Raw genomic sequence first — 19866 nt, forward strand, 5'->3', positions numbered from 1 at the left:
CAGCAAACATCCTCCGATGCTCCCCTCACCAATGCCTCTCCTGAACATACCGAGACAGAGACAGGCAAGGAGAAAACTCACCTCTGTGCAGAGTGTGGGAAGAGTTTTACTCAGCAGAGCGATCTCCAGCGACACCAGCACACTCACACCGGAGAGAAGCCGTATCACTGTGTGGAGTGTGGGAGAGGGTTTATTCAGCAGAGTGACCTTCAGCTACACCAGCGCATCCACACAGGAGAGAGGCCGTTCGACTGCTCACACTGCGGGAAAAGTTTTACCCACAGGAACAGTCTCCAGCGCCACCAGCTCATTCACACGGGAGTGAAGCCGTATGAATGCCCTCACTGTGGGAAGACTTTCACTCACAAGAACAGTCTCCAACGGCACCAGAGCGTTCATACGGGCGAGAAGCCATATGACTGCTCAGAGTGCGGGAAGAGCTTCATCGACAAAGGTCATCTTAAAAAACACCAACGCGTTCACACAGGAGAGAAGCCGTATCAGTGTTTGTACTGTGGGAGGAGTTTCGCTCAGCAGAGTTACCTCCAACAGCATCACCGTACTCACACGGGAGAGAGACCGTACTATTGCTCGGAGTGCGGGAAGAGCTTCACGCAGCTGAGCAGCCTCCAGCTGCACCATCGCATTCACTCAGGGGAGAAGCCGTTCTTGTGTGCAGAGTGCGGGACCAGTTTTACCCATAAGAGTAGCCTCCAACGACACCAGCTCACGCACACAGGAGAGAAACCATACGACTGTTCATGGTGTGGGAGGAGTTTCACTGAACAGAGTAATCTTCAGCGACACCAGCGCACCCACTTTTTAAAGGTTACAGTTTAATTGGTGGGCGTTTCTTGAGCGAATATTTTAGGCAAGGATCAGTCTTTGCTTTGAATGACTGGTGTTGATTTTAATTGTCATAATAATGATACTTGTTATAATAGTAGTAGCAATGATAGTGTATTATTCCATATGAAAACTTCCATTTTGTGCAAACTGTCTCTCTCACACATACAAACACCAAAGAGGACGCTTCTTTGTGTTCCCATGTATATGATGGGAAGTCATTTGTAGAAAAAGAAAAGACAATGGAAGTCCCTTATTTTAGGCCATTTGTCATGAACACACAATGTAGAACTTCAACAACTGCCAGATTTAAATAGTGAAAAATGTCAAAAATACAGCTTGACATACTGCATTTGCTAGAGTTGGCTGAAACATCATTTAAGTGTTGAAAGACTTATTGTTTTTTTGTTTTTTTCTCCTGAACAAGTATTTATAAGAAATATAATCGTTTGAACTGTTACTGCAGTTTAAAAATATATACAGTGGGCAGTCATAATATATCCGTAGTGTATAGCTGTGGTAACACAAATTGACTGAAATCGGCCGCAACCATATATAAAAGTTTTATTCTTATTCTAACAAATGCTCATATTCCTGCAGCTTGAGCAGAAGCTAATAATGGCAGACTGACCTCGGGACATATTTTATATGTCTTGTGCGACCTGATTGGCCATATTCCAAACTGACATGTTTAACCTATGGCGCATAAACAAGTAGACATGCAGATGTTTTGAGTCTTTATTTTCATGCAGTGTAACCTATGTTTTATTAACAATGTACTGTATGTGAGGGATCTGAATTATATATATATTATCAGTTCAAAATGTGTAACAAACAGTTAGTTGTATTCCTAGTCTAGTCATTCCTTGTATTCCTAGTCTCAAGAATCATACTTTCATACACTGTTCGATACACTTTGACAATTACAATGTTCACCCAACCCAGCCAGTGAAAAGGATGGTGGACGACACAAAGCCCCAAACTCTGTTATGGACTATAGCAACTTTAAAAAAAAATCTTTCTTTCTTTTTTTCTTTTTTTTTTTCTTTTTAAAACCTCATCACACATTCTCAGATCTATGTTGCACTTCGCAGCTGGTCTACAGATATCTATCATTTCTGTAGCTTGCAAAGGCTGTGTACTGTTCCATGTTTGCTTTGTTTACCTCTTTGGACTACAAAGAAATGTAACATGAAACAAGTGGACGAAGGAACTCCACTTCTTGTATTCTACGTCACAAAGTAATCGTTTTCATCAACACTGTACATAGTTGTGTAAATGTTGTGTGCTGTGCATTGTGTTGGGTTAATTATTTAAGCTGTATAATATTTATTATGTATGTGCTAATTTGTGGTTTAAATTTTGGGCCTTATCATGATCTCGACAAATATAGTGAAATCTCAACCACAGGACAGTGTCATGACATTTGACGTTTCTGCTAGCATACCTCCCGACCCTATTGTGCAGCTGCTGCGTTGCGTTTACAGTACAGGGAAGCAGTTCTTGATTGGTCTAATATTGATTTCTGCGAATGCAGGCAGCAGTTACAGTAGTTACATTTCATAGAAGTAAAGACGAGCATATAACTCTGCAGTCACTTTACTGTGGCTTACCTTGCTTACCTAGCTTGCGTTTTAGTAGTACAGCCAAAAGGTGGCAAGATTTGCTTTGCTGTAATGTAAATGCATCGCGAGGACAAGTTGACTGATTTACATAAATCCACTTTAGGATTTATGTAAATTGGAAAGGTTTATAGAGCATTGGGTAAAAAGAATGTCATTTACATCTACTGAAATATAGCATTCCACAACTCAATTTCTCTCTTAATAGTTTTTGATCCTATATTTTGATCCCATTCTATTGTAAAGTAGCTAAAGTTACTTCAAGAAAATAATAACACTACAAATGTAAAAATTTAAGATGTCAGCTACTCGGTGGGTTAAATGGGGGGTTTGCCAGCTTTTTGTACCACCTGCTTATTAGTTTTAGCTGTTGAGTTTTGAATTCCTCAGACTAAATTGTATCATTCTTGCACTTTATGGATGTGCCTGTATTTTTGGAAACTTTCCTGGCTTTTTATGAGGTTTGTTTTGCCAGACACAATACCAGAGATCAGATGTCTGGACAAGGCCCTATGGCCAGGTGGCCTAAGTAGCGTATTCATTTGAACCCTGCAAGTTCTGGCTCCATGTGACGGTCCGCACAGAGTTCAGCTGTGGAACGGTGTGGGAAATCAGCGGACAGTGACTGTGCAAACGATTAGATCAACATTGCCACATCAACCTGTGGTATTTTAATTAATATAGTACTTCTGTTGCCAGTTTTAATAAAAAGGTGACACCCACAGCTTTGATTCATGTATTTACTGGATCTGATTGATATAAAATGCTTCGGATTTTGTATTTTTTGTTTTGTTGTTTTAAACAGTTTTTGCTGTGTGCTTATTTCGCAGCATTTAATCTATATTTCACCTTAAAATAGCGCCGAAGTTGCATCTTCTGCACCATTTAACTCCAGCCTTGTGAGAGCTTTCGTGTTTGTTTATAGTGGCCAAGGTGTTATTTCCCTGAATTTAAAATTTGAAAGGTTAGCTGATGAGCTGCATTTACGAGGCTGTAGTTAATCTCTGGCTTTTTACTGCAATATTCCATCTCAAACTTAAGTGCTGCAGAAGATGCAGTTTTTGCATGTAACTACAGCATTATTTTGAGGTGGAATGTAGACTTAATGCTGCATGATAACGGGCACAGCAAACTTTGCGTATTGTTTATATGCTTCAAATTATATAAATGAGCAAATGGCTCTTAAAGTGTGTGGCTGGTATGACTGGCAGATTTGTGTTGTTTAACACAGGTTACATGAACCAGGGACCAGCCATGGCAAATCCCACTGGTTGGACTGTACTTGCGAAAGGGTTAAGGGTTAAGGGTTAATGGTTAATTTACTCACATACTGTTTTTGGGGAAAAAAAGTGCTTATTATTTTTTTGAGTATTTCAAAGATTCTTCTTTGGAGGTTTTTTAATATTATGACTCTGTGCACTTACCGTTTCACTCATCTAGGCTTCGTTGTATTTAGACAAATTAGCATGGAAAAATTAAGGCTGCTGTAATTTGTCAGCTGTACATGGTTGTAAAGATGCCCTTTATCCATCAGATTGGCTACTGAGAACATTCTGTATGGTAGCAAAAAACAAATCACTGATTTTCACAGTAGGGATACACAGATCATTACTTGTTTGTTTGTTTTGCCAACTTTGACTTATAAGACAGACTGATTTCCTTCTAAACAGTAATTAGGGAAATCGAACCATAGTCTACCATGTTTTTACGCACTATGCTGCACTTGTTCATACTTGTTTAGCTGCTAAAGCTGTTTTTAAGGGATGATGGTATATGGAGTGTGCATGCATATTGTAGAATTAGTTTTTAGGTCAGGGCTGTAGAGTAGAAACAAATCTTATCCTCTCTTATTTCTCTGAAATATAAAGTCATGCCTCTGTGGCAATAGTTAGTATGTGTATTTAATTATTTATTTAGAGCAAATAACATTTGTAAAGAATATATTTTTTAAAATCAACCTTTTGCTGAAATTAAAGTAAAACAAAAGATCATTCCTCTATAGAAGACCTTTCCAGTTCTTTAAATGGAGATTTGACCAAGGGACTGGGATGGCCACTGAAAAGGCTTGATTCAGTGAATGGGAAACCATTTTTCTGTCAGAAGCATGCTTTGGATAATTTGTCCTCAGCTGACATTGTGATGTTGCTTCCTGGTTTGGGGAATCTTTTTTTTTTTTTTTTGGCGATTGTTTTCTTTCGTTATCTGATTATGTTCAGCACACAATGACCATGTAATGTAACGGGGTCTTGGAGCTCTCATTGTTATTTGTGTGACTGTTACCTTTATAACTGCCTCAACTCTGTTTAGTTTCGTACAATGCTTACAATTAACGGTAGGGAGATGCTGAGGGCCTCAAGATGGTTAGGCAGGAGACAGCTCTCACCTCATTTCTTGTCAATTTCCTTTTTTATATAAATGATGTTATTTGATGCTGTTTTTTGTTATAGTTTTGTTTCATTTTGATCATTATTTTCATACCGCCCAGACATGTTTGAATAAATATAAATACAAGGACAGTTTGAAGCTGTGGACTCATTTTTGTTAGCACTAAAACACTGACATTCCAATACAGTATAATATTGGGGGGTTTACCGCCCTGCTGCTCAGGCTATGTGAGCATTTCTGTAAGAAAGTACTGGGCTGTCAACCAGTGTGTGCGCTTGAGACTGAGACCAGTATCCCCCCCCCCCCCCCAAACACACCAGCAGTGTAAAACTCCAAGAACTAGAACTCTCTAAAGAACACATGGCAGATGAAAGGTAGCCCCTAGGTGTGAGTGTGTTTGTGTGGTACCCTGTCCAGCCGATACTACCTTCAGTGATTCTGGGTAGGCCTTGCACCCACCAGGACCCTGACCAGGAAGACATGGCTAAGAATATGGATGGATCTTGAGGTAGTGACTTGTTTTCTCCCAATGTCTCTGTTCAGCCAGATTACTTAAGCCTAATGTCAAGCCTGTCCAATAGGAAAAGAGCTGTCATTCCTAGTAAAGAGTTCTAAAATTTGAGCTTAAGTTATCTGGCTAAATGTGAAGGAAATATGGCTTTGATGACCGAACATAATATCTGATGTGGACTGACAGTGCTGGGAGCTGGTTTTAGATGGTCTAAGCTGCTTTTTGATGGAACCAGGCAAAAACATACTGGTTAAGCAATGACCAATGACCAACTTGGTCAACAGGCTTGATCATACTGATTGATTAGCTTGGTCAGGTTGATCATGCTAATAATCTAGCAAAACCATAAACCTGGACTCTTAACTATCTGCCACTATTAATATTACCACTATTAACTATCATTACTGATAGTTATGATACTGATCATTACATTATAACATCACTGCCATGACTATATTAAGTTCTACTACACCATATTTATTATATTATGGTTATGATCAGAGCAGTTCAACAATATAGATGGTTTGATCACTTTTATTAATAATGTAGAAATAGTTCAGATCAGAGGAGGATGGGTCCCCCTTGTGAGTCTTGGTTCCTTCCAAGGTTTCTTCCTCCAGCTCTGAGGGAGTTTTTCCTTGCCACTGTCGCCGTTGGCTTGTTCACAGGGGGTCTTAGATTTTTTATGTCTTCTTATGTTATTGATTTTTTTCTGTCTTTTACTAATTACTGATTACGTAATAATAATAATAATAATAATAATGATAATAATAATAATAATAATGTATGACTTGACTTGACTTAAATGAGCGCATGCTCTGTGCTGGTCAACAAGGTTAATAACCAGCTTGAACGGGTGAAGGGGTGGGTGTCTCCATCTTGTTGAACATGACATGTCGCTGTGCTGTTAAGTCTGCAGCTCCTCATCTGCAACTGACGCAAACCTATAAGCCCCAGTGTGGAGAACCATTCACATGAGCGCGCAAACGGAAGCGGAGTCGATAGGACGGGGCACGGGCGGAACGACTGTTGGCGGTTGCCGTACGGACCTGACAAAGATCCGTACAGGAGTTATTTTGTTTGCGATGGGATATCTTTTATTTATATTTTTATTTATATTTTATTATTTTTTAAATAAACGTATCCGTTTATTTTAATAAATCCCATTCTAGCTAAGGTTTTGATGGAGCAGTTGGGTCTTTTTGAGGTGAGTCTTGTATGATGGTGTGGGAAACGGGGGCTACTAGCTAGTATAGCTAGCTGCCTCCTGCGGTGCCCTGAAATTTGGACTGAAAAGTAGTTTGTATCGTTTCTGCGTCTCTATGATTTTTATTTAATGTTTTTCTCCTTAAACACAGTGGAAAGTGAGGGCATTTTATACTGCACACCATAGGAAGCACTGGCTGCTAGCCATATAGCAGGAGCTATAGCGGCTGCAGGTGTGAGCGATAGCTACGACATATGTAAATATTTAAATATGGGATTCCCAGCAAACCCCGTTACTCTGTGACAGACCATTGTTTTGATGCCCACAGCGATGTCTGCTCGGTGCTCTGCGCGTTGAAATGTAATTCCCCAGAAAGTTGAGACAGTCTAGGCGGTGTGTGAACGTCCCTGTGATGGGGAGAATTAGCTACCTCAGGCTCCCGAGGATCCTCGTCTGAATAAGGCTCATGTTGCGGATGGGAACTCCATGGAATTTTGCTAAGCTACTAAAAGGTAGTCCTATTTCCATATGACCACAAGTTCCTAATAATGAGGCAGTGACAAGCTTTTTGAGCCAGTATAAGCAGTGTTAAAGTGAAATATTAATATTTCATACTGGGATAATGTCAATGTGACAGACACATCACCAATGTGGTTAGATCTGTTGTACACCTGCAGTGATATGAGATGCATGTAGATTAGATTCAACTAGTTTAAGAACACATACACACCTGTAAGAAATTATATTGTTGGGCTTACCTGGTGAATCTCCTTAAGTTTGGGGAAAAGGGGGGTGTCCTCTGTCAGCAGCTCCTTTAGAGAGAGAATGAAGAAATTGACCGTTGGATTATGCTGTAGATTTATGATATGTGTATAGAGAAATCTGATTCTAGTCTGGGTTAATTAATTGTATATGATTTACTGGTTTTAATACTTCTCTTATTTGTAACCCCTTCGGATGGTATGTTCTAGGGAAGGGGAGGTATTAAGGCAGCAGTGCATATGAGAGGGGTGACAGGACCTAGCAGGCTGGCTCATAGACTGGGGGGGGGGGGGGAATTCTAGCGGATGGATAAAGCCCTGTGACTGTTTTTTATGCATTTCTTTTTTTTTATTTGTTGTAATTATTATTATTATTATTATTTTTGGTAAACTTTAATAAATTGACAAGAATTGATGGATCATCACCTTTGCGTCCTCCCGAAGTTTTCATCTCATTCACCACATACGGTCACAATACAGTAAAAAATGTAATATTTTTTGTAATGTAAAGCAAACATATACATCTTTAAAAACAAAAAGAAAAAGTTAGGGTGTGCTTAATAGGTACACATTGTACCATTTAAGCTTGCTCCGTTCCAAAAAAGCTCACATTGATTAAAAACATATTTAGAAATCATTAAAAGTTTTGTTGGAAGGCAAAGAGTGAATAACAAGTGACAAACCTGTAAAATCTAGATTATTTATTTCATTCACACTGGGGTGTCAGGTAGTATTAACTAAAATGAAACGTCAGATCAGTTTTACGGATACAGGTGTTTGCATGTTTTAATTCTGTGAAAATTCAGCATTTTTACATGTTATTATATTTAAAGGAGTATTTGCTTTTACCCCACTGTTCCCACTGTGTAGTAGACTAATTATGTATCCCATTATTAAACAGATTTATTTATTGCATCTTAAGGCTGTGGAGATATTTGATTGGGCCTAGTCATTTTGTAAAGCGTAATTTAACGTAACAACCATCAGAATGATTATAGACGTTCATGAAATATTAACATAAGTTCAGTGTAAATGAGCTTAAAGCGAGCACACTGAGCCTAAATAGAGCAGCAGCAATTTATGCAATAAAGAAGACATTTTAGGTACAATATTTTGTAACTTTAATGTGAACAAAAAAAAACTGATAATATTATAAAACCTTACAGTAATATGAATTCTTGAAAAAAATTAGAGCAATCTATTGAGCAAACATTTGACCATTAATACACTGAAAATGTGTGGTGTTATAGGTTTAAAAAAAGTAATACCTGTAATGTAATACCTGTGATGTAATATACTGGTGATGCACATAATCGTATATGACTAGTCTGCTAGCTATGTATAGTAGCACCCGTGCTCTGTCTTTTGATTTAACTGCCACAATTGAATCCACAGCCAACATCCAAGTCATTTTATGCTTCGTTTGGAACACTAATCTCTAAATATTGCAAAAAGTAGTGAAAAATGAAAACATCCGGAAAAAAGTCATGGATAGCCATATCTTAGCATGCAGTTATCTGATTATCTGACTTAAAAATCACAGAAAACACATTATTTGTTTTGGATATCAAGTAAGATAATACTTTTTTTTTTCTTTAAGTAATCTGAAAGTAACAGGTGTGTTTACCCGAGGTGTGTTTAGGTGTTTTTATTACATTCTCTGTGAGGAACCAGTTGGTCAAATGTTCCTTTACTAATGATAATACATATATCCTCTTATTAACCACCTTATGTCAAACGTTCTTATCTTTAGTCATAAGTACTTTGTTATAAGTACATAAGTAATTTGATCAGTAATGAATAAAAACTGGCACAGTTCCCAACATTTGTCACAGGTATGCAGTGTTTTGCACTTTATTACAACTATTTTTCTCTTTTCCTTCTCCAGAAAGGAATGACGTCCAGTTGCTCTTTGTGCCCAGCTCAAGTTGAACACTTTTTCAGCACACATTGAGAGACAGGCGGCTGATATCGGTGACCGATTCTAATCCCACATGGACACGTTCCGGAGCTTGACTGCCTGAACCCTTGCCCAGGAAAACGCAGAGGACATGGAAGAGAGGAGGAGAACGTTCCCCTGCGTAGAGTGTAGGATGACGTTTACATGTCGGCGTCATCTCCAAATACACAAGCGCATTCACACAGGACAGAAACTGTATACCTGCTCACAGTGTGAGAAGTGCTTTCCTTATCAGTCTCATCTCCAGATACACCAGCGCGTTCACACTGGGGAGAAGCCGTATTACTGCTCGCAGTGTGGGAAGAGGTTTAGCGACCGAGGTAACCTCAAAACGCATGAGCGCATTCACACAGGAGAGAAGCCGTATTACTGCTCACTGTGTGGGAAGACGTTTGCTCAACAGAGCACCCTCCAGCAGCACCAGCGCATTCACACCGGAGAGAAGCCGTTTTCTTGCTCAGAGTGTGGGAAGCGCTTTACGCAGAAGATACATCTACAGATCCACCGGCGCGTTCACACGGGAGAGAAGCCGTATCACTGCACGGATTGTGGGAAGACGTTTAAACAGCCGAGTAACCTCCGGCAGCACCGGCGCACACATACGGGAGAGAAGCCGTACCGCTGCTCTGTGTGTGGGAACTGTTTTTCAGAACTGTGCGGCCTCCAACAACACCACCGCATTCACACAGGAGAGAAACCGTTCTACTGCCAGCAGTGCGGAAAAAGTTTTACTGAAAGAGGCAATCTTAGAAAACACAAGAGCGTTCACACAGGAGAGAAACCGCATCAGTGTTTGTACTGTGGGAGACATTTTACCCAACTGGGTAATCTCCAACGACACCAGCGCATTAAACACTAATTTAACCCTTTGTGCTTTTGGCTCTGAGACTGTTGTGTGTTAAAGATATGTCATAGACATAGGTAACATACATAACCATATAGACATACGTAACACCCACAAGCTCCATTAGGCCAGAGTAAAGCTCTGTGGCTAATGTGTATGACATAATATCTGTCCAGCTATTTTTTTTTTTATGTTAAAATGGTTAAATGTCTATTATGTGAGTGTGAACACTAAGCAAACCATGACTGAAATGCAAAAAATGTATCATTTTCTGCTTTGGTCCATTTTGATAATTGAACAGTCCAAGTATAATCACCTTTAGGCCTCTGTCTTCTTGCAGAAACATACACCTGGCTTCTGTGAACAAATTGATGTAATTGGTAAGAAATAACCACAAGTACCCCATATGCGACAAAGCATGTGAACGGTCAGTGCCTCATCAGATATACATGGAAATTACCATAATGTGTCATGGCGCCACCTGCAGAGAGTAGGTTATTTTGACCCTTGCAAGCTTTGTCTTGCTCAGAGTATTCTGAGGCCTTTAGGGTGTGTGTTTAGACTTAGCAGGTTTGGTATCACATTGGTGCAGTTTGGTTTAAGTTTAAATGAAACTCTAACTGTCGTTCCCTCTCTGCATACCTTCTTTGGGACATTAATGCCAAAATATTTTTTATCTTTCCAGATCTGGCTGAGGTGTTCAAAGCCATCATAAGATACTCATTTTATAAGTGTACATAAGATGGCCTCACATATCAATTAAATTGTCTGCTTGGAGTTGCGAAAACTACTGTAACGTGGTCTATTGTGGCTTACTACTGTAGATTCAGTCTATCATAAGAAAAATGAAATGAGAAGTAAATAAAACCCAAAGTACAACAGGGTTCCGAAATTTTGTTTGATATCATGATATCAAGATCTGCCAGTGAGTTCAGTTCAGCACCATTTTTGGCATATGACACTTTGGTTCAGACTAAACAAACTAGGATTACAGCTAAAATGTATTTATTTAAAGTGTTTTTCATCCCAAACATTTTTGCTTTGGTTCAAACCAAGACTGACTTCCCACTTGTGAAGTTGAAATTATGAGCGTGTCACATTGGTGAAAGCAACATGACAAATGGCAGCTAATGTAACAATAATAACTTGCACTGTGCTAGCAGAACAGTCAATTGGCCAACCATAAATAGCCATTATAGCATGTTAGATGCACACAGATTACAGACAATTTATGCACCATCCAATACTGATTTTGTCTTCTCCGCCATATTAAGCAGTCGATGGTCACCTCAACTCAGGAACGTGTGTATCAACATTATCTCTGAATTTCCCACTAGAAACTACAGCTTGAAGGGGTGTTCATGTGTAACTTCGAAGTCGAGAACTCGTATTTACCATAATTCCCATAGCATGTGAAGGCAGCATAAATCTGAAGGTTGCAGATAACTTAAAACAAAAAAACATTAGCCTATTTAACAGGGTTGGTCAGACTCATGGCCTTGAGGAAACTGCCCTTTCTGTCCTTAAATGTGATGTTTGTACATTTCAGGAAGAGTATAGAACCATTAGCAAGATAGAAAAAGAAGAAAAGGTCTCGTAACTAGACGCACAACTGAGTAATTAGTAAATTACATCAACTGTCAACGGTCAGTAAACTCCTATAGAATTGAGTCCACAAGAATAAGCCATTCAGCTCCACCCTTGACTGGTTTGCAAGTAAATGTTCCATGCAGTAAATAAACCTCTGAAGTTGTGTAGTATTTTGTTGTAGGCGTCATGTCCCTATTGGGAACTCTCTGGAAATCTCACCTACACGTACCAAACTCCGTATATTTTATTCTTTATTTTATTTTATTATTATTTCTTTCTTTCAAATGTCTCTAAATCCTCTAAACAAAGAAGTCATCAATGACACAGAATACCAATTTAGCAACACGCCAGCTAACCCTGCTGTCTACTGATCTGACATTGTAATACTGACCTCACCACAATTCACCAAACAAACCCATTCAAGCTTTGTCTGATGAGGTTAGTTAGGTGTGGTTGGCAGTGCAGCATGGATATCTGGTGGTTTTTCTATTATAGTGTTCATGTTTGTGTCGTTTTTCAATGCACAGGAGTGTTAGCTGAGCTACGAGATGGAGCATTACTCATATTTTGACCTCTGACCTTTTGTTTTCAGAATTCAGGGAGAAAATATACACAGGACAAATTGTGGAACAAGATTGTTTAACACACTGTGAGAGAAACCAGCGTAGACCGGCAGCTCCTGAGATCGCCATGATACCGACTACAGAATGACAGCATGACTTCTGTGGTCCGTGTTTAAAAGGAGAGGAATAGGTGTAGCATAGGTCTGTTCTCCACACTTGGTGCTAGCTCAGACTTAGTAACGGTGGTTATTTATAACTAAACCATATCCATCGATGTATAGGTGCACTGAATGAGGTGTAGGTAAACCAAATCAGCTTATAAGACACTCATTATTACAATTTCAGAAATTAGCCCATTCTTCAAAGGTGGTTCTCAAGAAGGGCTCCTCGGGAGGTTATAAGTGATGTATATTTCTGACAAGGAATCCTAAGTGTTATACAGCAAACCAACAGTCATACGCACACAATTAAGTTTACAAAGAAATGCTTAGCATGAGAAATTCAGAATTTTGGACTGCAGTTTATGGCACCAAAAACAAGCTGCTTGGACACTGATGGAATTCGGCTTCTGCCTTTAACTCATCCATGCAGTGAACACACACGGTGGACAGTGAGCACATGTGTCCGGAGCGGTGGGCAGCTATTACTGCGGTGCCCGGGGAGCAGTTAGGGGAAAGGCCTTGCTCAAGGGTCCAACAGTGGCAGCTTGTCGAGCCCAGGTATCGAACCCACAACCCTGTCATCAGTAGCCCAGAGCTCTAACCGCTGACTCACCACTGACCCACCACTGCCCAACACCTGGATCGTGGTTCTGTATGCAGAGATAAATTGTGTCTTAAGTGTTGATTTATTGAATACAAATAAAATGTTCCCCCCACTCAGAGCCTCAGCATTTGCTTCTTTAATGTACAGTGGGAGACACTAAGGCTAATGTTAAGTCCCCAATCTCATCTCAAGTAATTAAATGCCTCAAGGCTGGCCGTTTTGGAGATGCTCCAACCCTTTGACAGGTGTCCTGTTTCAAGGCCTGTCTTTATATGCTATTTGACTCAAGTTTACCTTACAAATATATAGGGAGCAGATCATAAAGAGCATACAGGACGTCTTTAGGCTTACATTTTAGATCATTCAAGATTGTTACAGGCACTTCTCGAATAGGTCATTTTAGTGAGAAGATGCTGAAAACCTACGTTAAATTCATTAAATCGACTCAGGCCGGAACGACTGTTCAGCTCTCGCTCTTCTCTCTCCTGCACGGACGCGATTGGAGCACGTACGGAGGTCCAGTTGGGGCCGGGTTCAAGCAAGATGTAAATAAACGCTGTCTGTAAAGGAGGACAGTCTAGAACCGAGCTGTCAGTAGAGCCACAGAACATCTAACACACCGACTGGAACCCGCCGAGGTTCGTTAGGCACGACTGTGCTGAAATGCGCACTGTTTAGCTGGATGTGTATCAAATGAGCTAAAATACGCGACTGGTGATTTCTACATCGGCGGGTGGCGTTAAATGGGGACAGCTTTTGGTAGTGTAGTTATGAAGTACATTTATTTTCTCTGTTAGAAAACACGCCGATTTGTTCAGACTTCTGCAACCGCTGTAAGAACAACGAGAAAGCGGCGATTTTAGGGGTCCAAGCACTCCGCGCCAATATAGGGCTTTCTATAGCCCTGCTCCTGGAGAGCCAGCTACCTTTCTACAGACCTGGGATCCAACCCAGACCCCTACCTCATGCATGAAGTTAAAAGTTAAAACCTGCAGGAAGAAATGGGCTAGTATGTTATTTATGGGCTTTTAGCAGTAGTTGCCTTAACTATTGGTGTATGCCAAACATTTTCACCTCTGAAATACATGGAAAGGAGCTCTGAATGTGTCTGTATGGGAATTTGTATGTATATATTATGATAAATAAAAAAAAAAAAAAAATATATATATATATAGGCCAATATAGGGTGTTGTAGCAAGAAAATAAACCCCAAAACGTATGAACTGTTGGAGCCACCTTGATAATGTTGTGTCTGTCAAATTTAAATTGACAGATTGAGCATAGTATTGTAAGCAGAATCTTTAATGGAAATGTATGGGAAGGAGTATATTTTCAATAAAACTACCAATAACATATTTTGCTGTTTAGTAGAATATTTAGCGGGCAGTTAAAAATAATCAGTTTGCTAAAATGTATAGGTTTTTATTTCTAGTAGAACCGTCAAGCTGTTGTATTTCACTATTTATGTATTGTTTTCCTGTCTTTTCTTTCTCCCCTAGAAATGAACAAGATCCTGTTTCAAGTCTGCTCTTGAAGACCACCTGCTAACAGTATTCAAATGTATCTTTACAAACAGATCAAGTTTAGATCTCCAAGTCTAGAAAACATCCTTTGGTACTTTCCTTAGTGCACACCTCTCATCTGCAAAATGCAGCAAAAGATGGGCAAGGAAAGAACTCTCCATTGCTCAGAATGCGGAAAGACTTTCACTCATCCAGGTCCTCTCCAGCAACACCGGCGTATTCACACAGAAGAAAGACCATATTACTGCTCCCACTGTGGGAAGAGTTTCCCATATCGGAGTCACCTGCAAATACACCAGCTCATTCACTCAGGAGTGAAGCCGTATTGCTGCTCGGAGTGCGGAAAGCATTTTGCTCGTCAGAGTCATCTCCAACAGCATAGACGCATTCATTCAGAAGAGAAACCGCATTACTGTTCACAGTGCGGGAAGAGTTTTACTTATCAGGGTCATCTCCAGTTACACCAGCGTATTCACACAGGAGAAAGGCCGTATTGCTGCTCAGAGTGCGGGAAGTGTTTCACTCAGCCTAGTCATCTAAAACGTCACCAGCGCATTCACACAGGGGAGAAGCCGTGTGTCTGCTCGGAGTGTGGGAAGAGTTTTACTGACCGAAGTACGCTCTTAATACACCAGCGCATTCACACTGGAGAGAGACCGTATTACTGCTCAGAGTGCGGGAAGAGTTTTACCCGAATAAGTACTCTTCAAATACACCAGCTAATTCACACAGGAGAGAGGCCATATGACTGCTTACAGTGTGGGAAGAGTTTCACCTTTAAGAGTTGTCTCCAACGACATCAGCGCATTCATACAGAGAAATGATTTTAAAAACTGCAGGGTGTGGAAAGAGTTTTGGTGGAAAAAGTACTTTTCACACCCGTGGATATCCAGATTCTTTTTTAGAGGATTCAGGTGAAATTGACAGTTTGGGACCAGTTAAAGTTTTGGATGAATGTAAGGATGAATCCAGATTATTATTATTATTATTATTGTTATTATTATTTTAATAACAATAATATTAATTGTTATGAAGGTTAATGAAGTTGTTACAGCTCAAGGAGGTCCCACAGGTGACTGATAATGTCGTGTTCAAACAAAGATAATTATTGTTGAATAATTCTGCTCAATAAAAAATAAAAAAAAATTAAAACATGGTTTTTGGTCAAGTTTAATTGGGTTCCCTTTCTCTAGTTTTAAGACTTGATGAATATATATTCACATTTCAGGTTCACATCCATGCAGAAATAGCTCAAAAGTCTTCATAACTAAACAACCATGTGGAAAGTCTACTAATCTACTTTCTCTCAAATGAAATACACATGCAGAATATTGCAAATATGTATTAAAGTTCATGGTTTAATCATTCTCCACTAGAAGATATATACTGAAAAGCTATACAATATGTACAATAAAGCATTAAAACAGTAAAAATACTGGACTCACTGGACTGGACTGTATTCTGATTTCTGATTTACCTGATGAGGTAACGTCACTATACACTGTTTTACATCAGTCATCTTTACAAGCATCATATTAGGTATCTATGTGAGGCACAATGTCTGCTGTTGTGAGGATAACGTGATGTTGGAAGTCCTGCTTTCTACACCAGGTGGACAACCGGGCTACAGCTGGGAAAAGATCCCTGCTCACATCGGTCGGAACGACTGTTCGACAGCTCTCTCTCTCTCTCCTGCACGGACATGATTGGAGCGCGTACGGAGGTTCAGTGGGGGCTGGGTTTAAAGGACCATGTAAATAAACACTGTCTGCAATGGAGGGCAGACTAGAACCGAGCCGTCAGCTGAGCCGTCTGTGGTCATCTAACACACCGACTGGAACCTGCAGAGGTTCTGGACGATGCGGAGTATTTTAACTGGGTGTTTAAACAGCTGTCTGTTTATCCACAGGCTGGTGAAGTTACAGGGGTTTATTCTGTAGGTTTGTTTCTATTGAATAATGCTGCCACTTTCGGATCTGTGTCTTTCACTTACGGCAGGTACACAAAGATTACTGCTAGCAGCACAGTCAAACACTGCTCACTGTGATCGATAAGTTCATATTATATGATATTATTTTATATCTATCAGAGCATCTGAAATCGAATTTGTACAAGAAGAAATATCAGGTCATCGTTGAACTGTACGTTTTAAGTAGTTTCTATTATAAAATAAATAATGTCATAGGAAGTGCTGCTTTTATTTGAACGCTAAATACCTTTTCATAATTGGGTTAAATTAAACATTCAGTGAATTTAAGCTGTACTTTTTCTTTATGTATTAAATGTGTTTCTAATTTCTCTGTCTTTTTTCTTCTCCAGGAATGGATGACGTATTGTTTCATGTCCTCTCTTGATCCATATGATCTTCTTCCTAAATGGCTTAAATCGTTCTCCATCACAAAAAGCATGTTACACTTTTTAAGGCTCCGAGTTTAGAGCAGGACGAGTATGAGAATGTCCTCTGTTACTTTCCACATGAACACTTCTTATCTACAAATGCAGCAGAAGATTGGCAAGGAGAGAATTCTCCAGTGCTCAGAGTGTGAGAAGACTTTTACTCATCGGGGTCACCTCCAACAACATCAGCGTGTTCACACAGGAGAGCGACCATATAGCTGCTTACAATGTGGGAAGAGTTTTGCTCAACAAAGTGATCTCCAGCGTCATCACCGCATTCACACAAGGGAGAAGCCGTGTTACTGCCAACAGTGTGGAAAGAGTTTTAGTGATGCAAGTAATTTCAAAAAACACCAGCGTGTTCACACTGGAGAGAAGCCGTATTACTGCTCACAGTGTGGGAAGAGTTTTAGTGACAGGAGCAATTTAAAAAAACACCGGCGAGTTCACACAGAGCATAAGCCGTGTGTCTGCTCAGTCTGTGAGAAGAGTTTTACTGACAGAAGTACGCTCATAATACACCAGCGCACTCACACTGGAGAGAAACCGTATTACTGCTCAGAGTGTGGGAAGAGTTTCACTCGACTAAGTAATTTCCAAATACACCAACGTATTCATACAGGAGAGAAACCGTATCAGTGCTCACAATGTGGGAAGAGTTTTGCTCATAAGGATAGTCTCCAGCGACACCAGCGCGGTCATGCAGAGTAGTAATATTAGTATGTTGGGGTTGGTAAAAGTACCAACACTGAGTCTTGTTTCATGCATGTTTTGCATTAGTTTGTCAACAATTTTGGATAAGCCCACAATCCAGTTCAAAATTATTTCTGACCTTACCTCCAAGGACTATACACACACACACACACACACACATATATATATATATATATATATATATATATATATATATATATATATATATATATATATATCACACACACAGTGGGGCAAAAAGGTATTTAGTCAGCCACTGATTGTGCACCTGTCCTTAACCATGACCAAGACCAAAGAGCTGCTGAAGGATACCAGGAAGAAAAATGTAGACCTCCAGGCTGGGAAGAGTGAATCTAAAATAGGCAAGCAGGTTGGTGTGAATAAATCAACTGTAGGAGCAACTGTAAGAAAATGGAAGACATACAAGACCATTGATAATCTCCCTCGATCTGGTGTCCCACGCAAGATCTCATCCCGTGGGGACAAAATGATCATGAGAATTTTGAACAAAAATCCCAGAACTACACAGAGGGACCTGATGAATGACCTGCAGAGAGCTGAGACCAAAGTAACAAAGGCTACCATCAGTAACAAACTATGCTGAGAGGGACTCAAATCCTGCAGTGCCAGGCGTGTCCCCCTGCTTAAGCCAGTACATGTCCAGGTCCGTCTGAAGTTTGCCAGAGAGCATATGGATGATCCAGAAGAGGATTGGGAAGAAGAAGAATGTTGAGTTGCATCCCAAGAACACCATACCTACTGTGAAGCACAGGGGTGGAAACATCATGCTTTTGTTTTTCTGCAAAGGGGACAGGACGACTGATCTGTGTTAAGGGAAGAATGAACAGGGTCATGTATCGTGAGATTTTAGGCCAAATCCTCCTTCCATCAGTGAGAGCATTGAAGATGGAACGTGGCTGGGTCTTTCAGCATGACAATGATCCCAAACACACCACTCGGGCAACAAAGGAGTGGCTCTGTAAAAAGCATTACAAGGTTCTGGATTGGCCAGTCTCCAGACCTCAACCCCATAGAACATTTGTGGAGGGAGTTGAAAGTCTGTGTTGCCCAGCGACAGCCCCAAAACATCACTACTCCACAGAAGATCTGCATGGAGGAATGGGCCAAAATACCAGCTACAGTGTGTGCAAACCTGGTGAAGACTTACAGGAAATGTTTGACCTCTGTCTTTGCCAACAAAGGTTATGTTACAAAGTACTGAGTTGAACTTTTGTTATTGACCAGCATAATTTTCCAGCATAATTTACAAATAAATTCCTTAAAAGTCCTACAATGTGATTTCCTGGATTTTTTTTTCTCATTTTGTCTCTCATAGTTGAAGTGTACCTATGATGAAAATTGAGATGAGATTTTAGTTTAGATCTGGTGCCTGTTGGATACATTAGCCTGGCTTCTCCCAGGAAGCAAACCTAAGCTATTAAATGTGTCTTGGCTGATCATGCTGAATCATGTACATTTTTAGAGACAAACTGTTCCTTTAAGCCTAAATCTGCAAATTTGAAGGTTTAAGCTGATGCTAGCTGGATATCATAAATAGATATAAGTCTATATATGAATCTGGGCTTTGGTCAGGAGTTTTACTACAACTGGTAATTTGGCATATTTGATTGAGCAAAGCACAGTGGCGTTTCAGTGGGATTTCAAAAGAATAGTCCAAACATTGCATTTATTTCTGATGTGATGAAAAAATAATAGTAAAAAAGATCAGTCAATTTATGTTGACATAGCACTGTTGTGTATTGGGACATTGTGATTACAATTCATTGAACTGAATGTATTTGATTCTGAACATTTCTGCTTGAATAAAATATGAAATGTATACAAATTTGCATTTTGTCTATTTGCTCAGTTTAGGCAGTAGGTGTGTTGATTTAATAGACTGTGTGGGAAAGATTCTCAATACACTACAGTCATGGCCAAAAGTTTTGAGATTGACAAATTTTGTTGACTTTTTATTTATTTATTTATTTTTAGATAATCTAGTCAAATGTTTATATGGTATACTCAAGTACAATTTCATAGGTAACTTTTTTTTTTTTTTTTATCAACAAATACATCCAGTTTAGGCAAAGACTTAATATTTACAGTGTTGACCCTTCGTTAAAACTACCCACTACACACTTGCCCACATACACACTAATAATGAAACACAGTGAC

The 19866-nt window shown here is 39.7% G+C and overlaps 2 protein-coding genes across 2 annotated transcripts in view; both read left to right on the forward strand.

Annotated features, from left to right (window-relative positions):
• LOC140554333 (uncharacterized) overlaps positions 1-11015 on the forward strand; it is a 21169-nt gene extending 10154 nt beyond the window's left edge. The window contains exons 3-4 of the mRNA XM_072677652.1: positions 1-828; positions 9360-11015. The exon at positions 1-828 is cut by the window's left edge and continues 114 nt beyond it. Coding sequence (XP_072533753.1) covers positions 1-828; positions 9360-10151 — 1620 coding nt within the window. The 3' untranslated portion in view covers positions 10152-11015. The remainder of the gene's footprint in view (positions 829-9359) is intronic.
• Positions 11016-13557: 2542 nt separating this feature from the next.
• On the forward strand, positions 13558-19492 carry LOC140552488 (uncharacterized). The gene is made up of 3 exons (XM_072676601.1): positions 13558-13692; positions 14554-15375; positions 17159-19492. The coding sequence occupies exons 2-3, from the start codon at positions 14703-14705 to the stop codon at positions 17683-17685; spliced, it is 1200 nt and encodes a 399-aa protein (XP_072532702.1). The 5' UTR covers positions 13558-13692; positions 14554-14702; the 3' UTR covers positions 17686-19492.
• Positions 19493-19866: the final 374 nt, after the last annotated feature.

Source organism: Salminus brasiliensis, chromosome 1 (assembly GCF_030463535.1).
Source record: "Salminus brasiliensis chromosome 1, fSalBra1.hap2, whole genome shotgun sequence".
NCBI classification, from domain to species: Eukaryota; Metazoa; Chordata; class Actinopteri; order Characiformes; family Bryconidae; genus Salminus; species Salminus brasiliensis.

Bases quoted from the DNA above. Each gene is read 5' to 3' on its own strand.
- LOC140552488 (XM_072676601.1), top strand. From the start codon at position 14,703: ATGCAGCAAAAGATGGGCAAGGAAAGAACTCTCCATTGCTCAGAATGC. The intron at 15,376-17,158 runs ATCAGCGCATTC...ACCTCCAACAAC, and splicing joins TAAGAGTTGTCTCCAACGAC to ATCAGCGTGTTCACACAGGA.